Here is a 12,231-nt window from a genome sequence, read left to right as displayed (position 1 = left end):
TAAGTACTCAGATCAGCTCTGCCAAAGTTCAGCTAAATATTCTAGGTACAAGTGTTATAAAAAATTTTATTGGATTCAACAAACATATTTATGTTTTACTTCAAAAATCAAAATTGGCCCAAATAATTGAAGTTATTTTAATAATTAATCTTTTAGTTCTCCATAAAAAATGCAAACTACTTTTATAAAATTAGTGTTACTAGAGTTGGTTAACTGTTTAACATGTAATCATTTTTAATATAAAATTTAATCAGAGTTTTAATAAACTTTTTTTTTTAGAGTTAATGAAAGTGGATAAGAAAACGCACCTTGAAACACAAATTCGAGACACTCTGAATCATGAGAATACAAAAATAACATGTCATTTTAGGGGTGATGGGAAGTACAGTGTTCAATGGACACGTTTGTCACCAACTAAGGACTTACATAGCAATATGAAAGTTGTTAATGATTCAATATACATTTCTAATTTAAAGTTTGAAGATGAGGGACGGTTTAAATGTGTAGCAGTTGGTGAACACAACTCTGCTACTGCTTATGTGAATCTCGTTGTTTTTGGTAGGTTGCAGGTTGCTTTTTTAAATCTTTTAAATTTTTTTTTGTGAAATGATTCTTATTCTTTATTAGCTTTTTTTTTCTTTTTCCAAAAGATTAAGAAAAAGAAAAATAAAATACAAAAGTATATAAATTTAAGTTTTGTTTTTTGTTTTGATCTGTTGATTTGTACCTGTATTTGTACCAAAAAAAATTCCTAGCTAAAAGATCTATTGTTGAGACAAAAGATCTTTTAGCTAGAAATTTTTTTTGGGTTGCAGAATCGCATAACTTAGAAAGAATTATATATGTATATATATATATATATATATATATATATATATATATATATATATATATATATATATATATATATATATATATATATATATATATATATGTATATATATACATATACATATACAGTACTGTGAATAAGTTTTAGCCCACCATAAGTTTATAATTATATTTGATTTTATCATAAAAATATAAAGGACTTATGAAGTAAAAAATCAGGTTTATAGACACATATATTATAAAAAAATATATCTAGAAATAATTTGATAAAATGTGATACAAAAAGAAAGAACAGTTAATACTTCGTATGTCCGCCTTTTGCGTTGACCACAGAAGCAAATCTTCTGGGAATTGATTCGTATAAATTTGTAATGAAATTTTGTGGAATATTGTCCCACTCTCTTTTTAATATTTGAAAACATTCTTCAACATTTTTGGGGTTATATTCAGCCTTTTTTTTTATCCAAATAATCCCAAACATGTTCAATAATGTTCAAATCTGGACTTTGAAGAGGCCAGTTCATTACTTCAAGAACTCCCTCCTCACACATGTCCTGTAAATATTTTTTGGCCACTCGGCAACAATGTTTAGGATCATTGTCTTGCTGTAGAATGAAATTATTACCAATTAGTCTCATTCCAGATGGATATTGCATGATGTCTTAAAATTTCTTTATACTGTTCTCCTGTCAGTTTGCCATCAATTCTGATTAAATCACCTACTCCAGATGATGAAATACAACGCCAAACTAAAACAGAACCTCCCCCATGCTTGATTGTTGGATGTAGAAAATCAGGGCGATAAGCCTCTCCTACCCTTCTTCTTACATACTGTCGTCTTCTGCTACCAAACAATTCAAACTTTGATTCATCTGTGTATATTACACAGTTTAACATTCTTTGCGTCCAATTATTGTGCTGTTTTGCATATTTAAGTCATTTTTCTTCTTTGCCACGACGTAGTAAAGGCATTTGAACTGCAGTACAGCCTCTTAACCCAGCTTTTAGCAAATGTTGTTGAATGCAAGATGAGGAAACATTTGTCCCAGTCGCAGCCTAAATGTCTTGGGCTAGTTCACTGGAGGTTTTTTTCCGATTTTGCAGAGACAAATTTTGTAAATACTTTATGTCATGTTTTGTAAGCTTTGGAGGTCTTCCAGTTCGAATTTTATCCTCAAGAGATCCCGTGGTTTTAAATTTTTTTATAATTTCTCTAATGGCTGTCCTTGAATATTTTGTTTTTTGGACAATTTGTTGTTGAGAATAACCTTCTTCATGAAGCACAATAATCTTTTTACGTTCCAGTAGTGGAATTTTACCCATTTAGAAGAATTTACCAAATTAGAAGAAGTTGCGCTCTTAAAAAAACAAAAAATAATATTAAACACACAGTATCTATGAAATATGTTTGTAAACTGTACTATCATCTAATATGAAGCCTTCACAGCAATAAATAAACAAAAATGCAAGAGCAAACTAAAAGCAAACAAACTGATACAAATTGGGTTTAGATCAGTATACAATAAAAATAAACATGTTAGATATCTAAATACAAAAATCTAAGTTAGACATTATTTTATATAAAAAAATAATCAGAAGTTATTATTCAAAATCTGTTAAAAAAACACAAGTTTTAATAAGTGGGTTAAAACTTATTCACAGTACTGTATATTTGTTTTGTTTTATTTTTAATCACCAGCATAATACACAATTCCTAAACCTAATTCCTAAATATGGTAAAAATACATATAGCTACTGATTAATAGATCTTTCTTTGAATTAAAACTAATTGCACACTTGTTAAAATTCATTTGTTGATTTGCAATTAAAATCGACTGATGACAACTGTTTTTTTTTTTAAATTGACTGATGACAACTGTTTCTTGTAAAATAACAAATTACTTTACTAATTCACTGAAATACCTTTGATTTTTATTTAAATTTTTTTTTTTTTTTATGCATAGAGTCTCCACAATTCTCTATTTCTCCTAAAAATGTAACTGCATATATTGGAGAGCCAGTTTGGGTGCAATGCCAGGGTATAGGTTTTCCCAAACCTCGAGTTCATTATTTAAGAGATAGCAAGGAAGGTGGCAACTTAAATGAAACTCATTTTATTAAGCTTCCAAATGACACTTTGTTTATAAAGTCATTGAAGAAAGAAGATAGCGGACAATATTTATGCTGGCTTACTGAACAATATAAATCTATATATGATACTTTCACAATAACTGTATTAGGTTTGTTGTTGTTGTTATTGTTGTTGTTTTTTTTTTTTGAGATCTAATTTATATATTATCTTGTTGAGGGTTTATTAGGTTATAGTAAACTCTTCCCGTATGTTGTGTTATTCAGTTTTACTGGTTTTCTATGCTTTTCTTTAAATGAATTTTAGAGAAGAATACTAGTACTTCAAAAGGAAGCCCTATGGGTCGCACAGTTGGTATAGCAGTGGGTTGTGCAGGTGTTTATATTCTACTCGTGATTGGTTTAATGATATATTGTCGAGCAAGAAGAGCTCGTCTGTTGAAAAAAGGTATGCACTAGTTACTTGAAAGTATCTTGTAAATTTAAAACTTCACTTTTGAACTGTTTAACCTGAAATTGATCAATTTATTAACTTCCTGGGTATATCTTAAGCTTTAATTATCTTTGAGCAAGTTTTTTTGTGAACAATCTTTTAACCCAGAAAGCAAACCAAATATAATAATAAAATACTATTTTTACAATTCTTCTTTCCCTAAATAGATAAAATATTTTTGACTGAATTATTTTTTTTCTAGTCCAATTTTTTTTGAGATTTATTGAATTATTTTGTTTTTTACATATTTTGAGAGGTTGGCACTTGTTTTAACATTTATTGCTTCAAATTTTCAAAACTCTCTAATTTTAATTGATATTATTATTTTAAAGAAGTTTGTTTTTATCTTATGTTTGTAAATTATATTATCATGTTTACAAATTATGTTTATAAATTGTTTAAAAAAAACAAACTTTATTTAGATTAGGAAAAAAGAATTACTCTTGTTTTAAAATTTTTTCTATTAGTTACTCAGCTTGGTATTAGTATTTTGATGTTGATTTATATAAAATTTGTTTTTAGGGATGCTTTTAGAAGTTGATGGTGAAGCTAGGGCAGAGGACCCTTTGTTAGGTGCAAATGACATTCCGTTAGTATCTGTAGAAAAGTTCAATTTGGATAGGGAAAATATCAAAGAGGTTTTAACTCTGGGACATGGAAAGTTTGGGAAAGTCTTCAAAGGACTTGCTAAAGGTATATGTGAAGAAGGAATTGATGCATTAGTTGCAGTTAAAGTCTTCGATGAGAAACCTGTTGCTGATACTCAATCTGAGTTTAACAAAGAAGTTGGAGAATTAATGAAATTTAAAAATGACTTTGTGATTCGCTTATTGGGCTTTGTCCGTGAATATCCTTTTTATATAGTGTTAGATTACTCTGAACAGGTACAGTTCTTTTATTAAATTTTTTATTTAAGCTGGACCTTACTGACATGATTTCCTTGCAAATAACTAAAAAGGTATATTTTTTAAGGTTCAAATTTTTCTCTTTAATTGCTAGGGTAACCTAAAAGAATACTTACAAAGCAACAAAACTATTTTAACACCCGTTTGTTTTCGTATGTGTCATTGTATTGCAAAAGGTATGGAATATCTTGCGTCGTTGCCTTATATACACCGCGATCTGGCAGCTAGGAACTGCATTGTATTTTCACAAAGTAGTGTTAAAGTATCATTCCTTAGTCTGTGCAAGTCAACTTATAAGGACGATTATTATCTTTTAAATGATACTGCAGTTCCTTTGCGGTGGCTTGCTCCTGAAGTAGTCAAAGAGAGAAACTACAACGAAAAATCTGACGTGTGGAGCTTTTCTGTAACTATGTGGGAAGTATTTTCTAGGGGAATACAGCCTTTCTGCGGCATTTCAAATGAAGAGATCGTTGATAGAATTGGCAAAGATTTGCAATTAACTATTCCTAGTGATTGCCCTAAATCTGTTTATAAAATTATGTTGCAGTGTTGGTTGGTTAACAATTTTGAGCGACCAACGTTCAGCGAACTGTTGTCTCTTATGGCTGAAATTAACCCTCAAGAATAAACATTTCGTATTAGTAAATTCGAATGACATTAAACCAATTGAGTTTTTATTCGAAAGAATGATTCAGATAGTGCCTATGATTTCATCGAATTCAAAATTGAATTATGTAAGGTAATGATATTGACTTGAACGTTTTCGAATCAACAACAATGTTGGTTTTCATTTAAAGAAAAACATCACTTTCAAAAAGAAAATTACAAATCGAAAATTAGATGAAAATTCCGCCGAAGTGTGGATGATACCAAAACTTTTTTAAAATAGTTTTTATGGCGGGAGACTTATCCGTTTAAATTTTGCAGCCTGGAAATTGAATCCTAATTCCTCGTTTTGAGCTTCAAGAGTTTCAATAAATTGAATTTGTGATAAATTTTCCTGTTTGCTACCGTTTTAAAGTTTCATATATATATATATATACAAATGTATTTATACATTTATATATTTATAAATGTATATTTTATGTATGATGTGTATATTTTATGTAAATGTATATATTTTGTTCTTGGTACTTCCCAATAAATCACATCACGTGTTGACAAGTTACATAACGTTAAAAAATTAAGTTAATTTCTTGCGAAATTGCAATAAATATGTTTTAGTGTTTAGTGATAATATTTTTGTCAGTTTAAGACATTTTGAAGTAGAGTTAGTCAATCAATCTGCGAGCTCAGTAACTTGTGACTGCTTTTTATGGCTGCAGTAAGCAACTATGGAACTCCAAATGATTGGTAATTAAAATCTATATTATTTCATTTTCATTATTTTGACAAAAATAACAATTTTAGCTAACACTTGAGCGACATCTACATTGAACAAATAGCTTTATCAACTTATTAATTTTCCCACCAACATCGACTTCGCTGTTTGTTCCGATTTTTTGCAAGATTGTGCTAAAACCAGTTTAAATAATTTTATTTTTAACTTATATAAACAGCTTCAGAAGTTTATCCTCAATTAACGATTTACTGATTGAAATTCAGAATTTAGCCATGCAACTTCAAAAATGTCGCTTTTGAAGTTTATTTTTTTAAATAACACAATATTGTGTATTAAGGGTTGGTACCTTAGAATTTGCCGCTACATAAATATTGAAACTTCTTGCAAAATTTGGTTTCAATTCATTAAAAAAAAAAATACCTTTTTATTATAATTATTATAATCTAATAAATATCATTATCCCAAATTACCTCTCTTCTTTATTTTGTTTCATGTATTTTCTCACTTTACCGCTCAAGGACCCCAAAGGTGGGGAAGGATTTCATTTCGGAAAGTACTATATGGCAAAAAAAAAAATGGAGGGGAGAGGGAGAGGCTGCTTAATAATAAAGTACAAGAATCGAAATTGAAATTTCAAGTCATACTTCCTATCTGGTGTTTGGTTTCAGGAAAAGTCGAAATCTGTTTCTAAACCGAACTTCAGACTTTTTTGCACGCCCCGAATGCAAGAATTGGACTTGAATATTTAAGTTCAATTCTTGCATGCTGAGCATACAGAAAAAACTGTGTCAGGTTATAGAGTAAAAAAACGTCTTAGTCGTTTTATTTTCTTCATATTTCTTTTGTTGCCGAAATAAGTCAACTTGACCTAAGCACTAAGTTGACAGATTTTTAAAATTTGCAATAGTTAATTTTGGTTAATTTATTAGGTTTATTATTAATTTATTGTAAATTCAAAGCCTCCATTTACAAAATTTCTATTTAGAAAATCTAATAATAACTATAACTTTAAAACAAAAAAAACGATATTAGTTTCTTCGTCATTGTCTCGTATTGTTATCATCTGAATCAATGGTTGGAATTGTCAAAGACTTTGGCGTTTAAATATTGTTCACATCATCATGCCAAAAAATATGGTAGTCTTCTTTAAACGTCCAACTTGACAACAAATGCTTTAAAAAAACTATGAAAAAAAAGCTACGAAGAAAACTTCACCATAACGAAGGGAATACTGCTTGACCCAAAAATCGAAGGTGATCTTTTGATTTGCTTAATACACATCGGAGTCACAGGGATATTTGACACTTTATAGGCTGCAAAAATATTGGAACCGACGTTTATTTATTACCTTTTTTTTTTTATCTTTAAAAGTGAACCTCTTTTATCTTTCGCCAACAGCGTTTGTTTGTATCTTGTTAAATTCATTGTTGTTGCTAATTGATGGTGTCGATTTCCTATAAGTTAATTGTGGTTATTAGTATTTGCAATAAAAAATTGAAGATTTTTTAAAGGTTAATTTTTCATTGTTACAAATCCATGTATGAATGTATATATATATATATATATATATATATATATATATATATATATATATATATATATATATATATATATATATGTAGATATATGTATATATGAATGTATGTCAGTACTCATTTCATCAAATTATTTACTGTGTTCTGTTGTCAGTTGAGATAAACTTAATGACCTCCGTATAACAAACATTTTTTGGCCTTTTATCTCGAACACTTCATCTGGTGCGTACCTTTGAAACCCCTTTTGTGTAGTGGTTTTTCTGAAGATATACTTTCTTGTAGACGATTGTAAAAATATATAAAGCAATGCATCTGCTGCATTTCCCATGGCATACGCGATGCCAACTAGACCATAGTGCACTTTTGTAAGTTGTTTTTTGTAAACAAATTGAAAAATAGAAGGCAAAGCTATAAAAATAAAAAACATTGTTACAATAAAGAAAGGAACACGAACTTTCATTGAGCGTCTGCTGCTAGTGTTTTTAATGCTGTTCGGACGCCGGTGAAAACTTTTCAATTTTACATAAATGTACACGTAGGAGAAAACTGTAAAGACTAGGAAAAAGGAACACCAAGCCGGGAAAGTGTATTTAGCAGTAATTTCCTCACGCGTTTCATAATCAACAGAAAAACTTATCGACGTTGAAGTGAGTCCAATGAACCAACAAAGTGCCAGTGCATATGATATAAACCGTTTTGCTTTAGAAGGGTTATATTTTATTTTCATAAAAATGATCAGCAAAGGGTCTAATGTTACTACTGTGAGTATAAACACGTACGTAACACAACACCCTTCCAGAATAATCGTTCTCAAAATTTGATAGGCTAAAACTTTTCTCTCGTTCTGATAGTTAAAAAAGTAAAAAACGGAAATAAGTCGGAATGTCGGAAGTAGGATTTCTATCGCAGATAAATGAGTAAGAATCAAGTTCTGGTTTTTCTTCGATCTGATTTTAAATTGCAAGAGATACACACCAAACAAATGCAAACAAATTGCAACCAACAAGATTACAATATCAACTGTAACCACTGCACTGAAAACCCAACCAGATGCACCAGTTTCCATCTCAATTTTTGTTATTGGTGTTTTTTTCTTAAAGAATCTTTTTTTCCTGAAGCTCACAATCGGATCAAAAAAAACTCGATTTTTGATTGTTAACTTACCGACCCCACAAAGCTTTCAAAATTAAATTTGTTATTCTAATTTTAACCTCTTTGTCATGATTGCTATTTTTTTTCCTAAACATCTAGTAAACATCTAGTAACATTTCTTTTCTTCAAGTGTTTACCGAGTGTTGTTTACTCGGTATTCTGAGGAGAGAAAACGAAGTAAATTCTAAACACGAGTTTTGAGTGCTTTTGAAAAGTGTTTTTGTTTGTTTGAAAAAATTTCTTTCTGTTTTCTTTTTCTCTTAAACAAAACGGTTTCTTTTATGATGTTTTCTCATCGTCTTCGTTTCAAAATTAAATTATTTACTCGTTTTAAAATAGTTAATGCAGAAAGAGTCTAAAGTGTGAATTGTACTAACACCTCACTGATTTCTGAAGAAGTGAATAAAGTTGGTCTCGGTAGAAACTCCAATATGAGGGCGGTGAATGTTTCGTCTTTGTGATGTTGTACTTGTTTTGTTAGGGGTTTGGGCGTTTATGTTGGTTTGTTTGACTTGCCCTCAGAGTGCGGGGTTATGAGTGAGCTGTGTATGGTTCGTGTATGATTCGTATGTGTTCGTGTATGGTTTGTGTAACGGTAGGCTCCTTGACTTTAAACCTAAGTAAAGCTTGACAAAAAAAAAACCTTAACATAAACACTAGCAATATAATAATTCCTAAATCAAAATTTTTGTACTGGTCATACTTACTAGTAGTTTTTCTCGTTTTTTATTGAATAAATGAAGACCACAAGGAAAAAACAGGTTGTGACATATTTTCTTCTTCCCATATTTAATATGGATCTGACTATGCAAACAAAATGAAAAATCACCTGTAAAGAGCAGTTAAAAATACTATATCCTATGGAAGAATAAGACACTATAAACTTTAAAATTCATATTTTTCAAAAGTTAACAAAATTTCACATGTCTGTTTTTTCCACTGTAGTCTTCAAATATTCTAAAATATCTGGCTCAAATATATTACAAATACAGATAAAAATATTCAATCAAATGTCATTCAGAGAATATTGTCTACCAGAACCTTAGGAACTCATGGCCAAAGTTTCCACTTACATTAGAACTATTCTCAGCTTACAAATTTTTTTCTTATTCCTTTTTCTTCTCTTTTTTCTTTCTTCTACATCTCACTGCTTTTTCTTTTCTTTCTTTCTTTTTTTTTTTCTCTTCACTTAACTTTTTCAATGTGTCCGCAGATGTTTTTTAAATGAAGTGTTGTTCTAGTGTAGTCAATTAATTTTATTTTCAAAATCGTTTAGCGTTTTTACTTCGACCTCTGAATCACGGTTCTCTGACACAGGTTTTACTCATTATCTTTTAACTAACGTTTGTCTCTGGTCTCAACTTCTTTATAAAAATCATAAAATAGCTACAGAATTGTCGAGTACCTTACTAATTGAACTATTATCATTTTATTGGTGAAAGATTTAATTACTAGTTGTTATTGCTAAAACAATTTTAATTGTACGGCTGTTTTATTTTTCATATACTTGTCTGTCCAGCTGGTGTCAATCCTATAAACATCCACAGGATTTTTTTAAAATACAGATCTGTATTTACAAAAGTTTGTTTATATTTTTTATTTTTTCTATATTTCCAAATTTAAAAGGTATGTTGGTGGAAATGGTAAACTACAGCAGCGCTCGGTAATATGGAACTTAACCTGACACTTATTCATGTGGGGCTCCTAAATGCTATCATGTTAAATTGTACTTATTCAATGAGTAGCTCTGTAAATACAGAGCTACAGACCAACTGAGGTCTGTAAAACTCTTCTGTAAAGTATCATAGTATTTACAAGTTAGAATTTTAAAGTTTCCACTTTTTGGAATATTCTCTATATACAGTACAAAAACCTGTAAATACAGTTCTGTAAAGTGTTTATAGAATTAATGCCAGGTGTTTCGCCTTTTTCGTACTTTTCATCGTTTGAATAAATAAGTAGTGTGTTTGAGTCGATTAAATTTAAAACTTATGATTTCTTTCTTTTTCTTTCTACTATTTACTTGATACTTTCATAACTCTTTTTTTTCTTTTTTTTTATTGTTTGTACCAAATGAATTTTTGCTTTCACCTACAAAGTGATTCACTATCTTACCGTTGTTTTTGTTATTAAGCCAGCAGTGTAAAATGTTTCATAAAATTCTTATTAAATTTTTCTTCGCGAAATCTAATCACTCTCAGAGAAGTTATACGTATGTTGGGTACGGTAGGTTTTTCCCAGAATAAAATAGCCAAGAATTTCTGTTTTCAAAAACGTCGTTTCCTTCGCTAATAATTTTAAAAGAACTACAAACTATTTTTAGATTATTACTTGAGCTACTTGTTTTTTCTGTTCATCCCGCGTAAAATTTCCAGTAAATCTAAAGAAATTTTCTTATGGCATGTATAAGAGATTTTTGTTTCCATGTTCTATTGTTTAAATATGGCTGCCGCCATATTTTCTCAGTATTTTTTCAACTATACAAATCTTCAATAGGTGGTTTTATAAAAAATAGCTAGTGTAAAAAATAATAAAGTTGTCTGATATTAACTTAGAGGTTGCTAACTTAAATTTAGTTTTATCTTTTAAAACAAAAATCAGCTGGAGGCGTTTTTTTTTGTTAGCATTTCACAATCATGTTTACGAAATAGTATTTTTTGTTTCTTTAGCTGTAGTTCTTGACTTACAGTTCCATTTAAAATAGATTCTGATCAGTGCTTAGATCTTTTTGATCTAGTGTTAGCAAATTCTTGTTATTGGTTCAAAGTCAACAATGTCTAATTTCTCACAGCCATCAAGTTTTTTGCACAATTTGCTTTCTGCATTTCTCTCCAATCACATTTTTTTTAAAGCGTCTTATATTTCTTACCATTAAAATAAAGACTAACAATCCAATTTTCAGCTGTTGTTGAAAAATGGATTGTTAGTCTTTTGACATTCTCTTTTTTTTTTTATGACTCTTTCTAATTTGTGATTGATCGATCATTTGCTCTGGATTTATTTCTGAGCATCTAGCTTTTCCATGTAGAACAGAACTTGCATTAATAGCAGCAGCTTTGTCTCCATTTCTGTGAGAAGCCTTCCTTTAATAGATTTGCGAAGACTTTTGAATTTCTTTCGGTAGTCAATAATCATTTTTTGAATTTGATTGTCTGACACACATCGACTTCTTATTTTTTCCACATGGTACTTAGAGATATCGCTCACTAGATGATCTTTGTGGCGCCACCTCAACACATACTCCAAGGACATTGAGTCTTTTTCTCATTTTCTATTAAGGTAACTTGTAACTACTATAGCACAATGTAAAGCAATCATAGTTCCCAAAATTGTAAAAATACCTAAAATAATGTGATTTTTCAAAAATTTTTTTTTCAAAAATCTTTTAGTATTGCTAATACGAACCGACAGCACCAAAATATCCCTTTTACACATTAATATTCAAAAAAGTGTTTTTCACTCAATTACCCATGTATGTATACACTTCAGGTTCGATGCCAGGTTTATCTATTTTTTATGGACAAAAGGAAATGTAAAACAAAGACAGCCTTTAGCTAAAAACTTTATCGAAAATTCTATCCTTTAGTAATTAATCTTGTCTTCGTCTTTCTTTATCAATATGCATTTTTATAGAGATCTAAATAAACAAATTTTGGTGTGTAGCCTTTTTTAATAAGTATACGCTATTCAAACTTTTTTTAAATCACTCGGACTATAACTGAAAATTTACAGAAAAATGACAAGAAATTTTTTGTGCCTATTTATGTTGTTTATCATAACAAGCTTGGAATTCTTTTTCTTTCCGTGATTTTTTAAGTCCAATTACCTGTAATTGTGTTGCAAGATACGTCTAGACTTATGGTGTAGTGCACAAATGAGATG

At 29.7% G+C, this 12,231-nt stretch overlaps 2 protein-coding genes across 4 annotated transcripts in view; one reads left to right on the top strand and one right to left on the bottom strand.

The window, feature by feature from the left end:
• Positions 1-5,142, top strand: part of LOC145183273 (inactive tyrosine-protein kinase 7-like) — a 9,761-nt gene extending 4,619 nt beyond the window's left edge. The window contains exons 4-9 of the mRNA XM_090086009.1: positions 1-45; positions 280-558; positions 2,796-3,071; positions 3,227-3,367; positions 3,935-4,296; positions 4,412-5,142. The exon at positions 1-45 is cut by the window's left edge and continues 273 nt beyond it. Coding sequence (XP_089942135.1) covers positions 1-45; positions 280-558; positions 2,796-3,071; positions 3,227-3,367; positions 3,935-4,296; positions 4,412-4,948 — 1,640 coding nt within the window. The 3' untranslated portion in view covers positions 4,949-5,142. The remainder of the gene's footprint in view (positions 46-279; positions 559-2,795; positions 3,072-3,226; positions 3,368-3,934; positions 4,297-4,411) is intronic.
• Positions 5,143-6,180: 1,038 nt separating this feature from the next.
• On the bottom strand, positions 6,181-9,565 carry LOC149889461 (uncharacterized). Of its 3 annotated transcripts, none has more exons than XR_016452249.1 (2): positions 9,423-9,565; positions 6,181-7,116 (listed from the first exon to the last, which is right to left on the bottom strand). XR_016452249.1 is itself a non-coding variant. In XM_090086505.1 (2 exons), the coding sequence occupies exons 1-2, from the start codon at positions 8,261-8,263 to the stop codon at positions 7,007-7,009; spliced, it is 1,038 nt and encodes a 345-aa protein (XP_089942631.1). In that variant the 5' UTR covers positions 8,264-9,026; the 3' UTR covers positions 6,307-7,006. The 3 variants fall into 3 exon arrangements, 2 of the variants coding, with proteins under 2 accessions (XP_089942631.1, XP_089942632.1); XM_090086505.1 differs by lacking the exon at positions 9,423-9,565 and adding an exon at positions 7,336-9,026 and having other exon boundaries at positions 6,307-7,116; XM_090086506.1 differs by lacking the exon at positions 9,423-9,565 and adding an exon at positions 7,428-9,026 and having other exon boundaries at positions 6,307-7,116.
• Positions 9,566-12,231: the final 2,666 nt, after the last annotated feature.

This window comes from Hydra viridissima, unplaced genomic scaffold, assembly GCF_058129835.1.
Source record: "Hydra viridissima isolate aposymbiotic clone 2 unplaced genomic scaffold, HvirCarnegie_v1 scaffold_4, whole genome shotgun sequence".
Classification (NCBI taxonomy): Eukaryota; Metazoa; Cnidaria; class Hydrozoa; order Anthoathecata; family Hydridae; genus Hydra; species Hydra viridissima.
Note: the sequence above shows the minus strand (reverse complement) of the source record. Positions and strands in the feature narration are given on the sequence as shown.

Bases quoted from the DNA above. Each gene is read 5' to 3' on its own strand.
- LOC149889461 (XM_090086505.1), bottom strand. From the start codon at position 8,263: ATGGAAACTGGTGCATCTGGTTGGGTTTTCAGTGCAGTGGTTACAGTT. The intron at 7,117-7,335 runs GTAAATAATTTG...ATTAACTTATAG, and splicing joins TCAACTGACAACAGAACACA to GAAATCGACACCATCAATTA.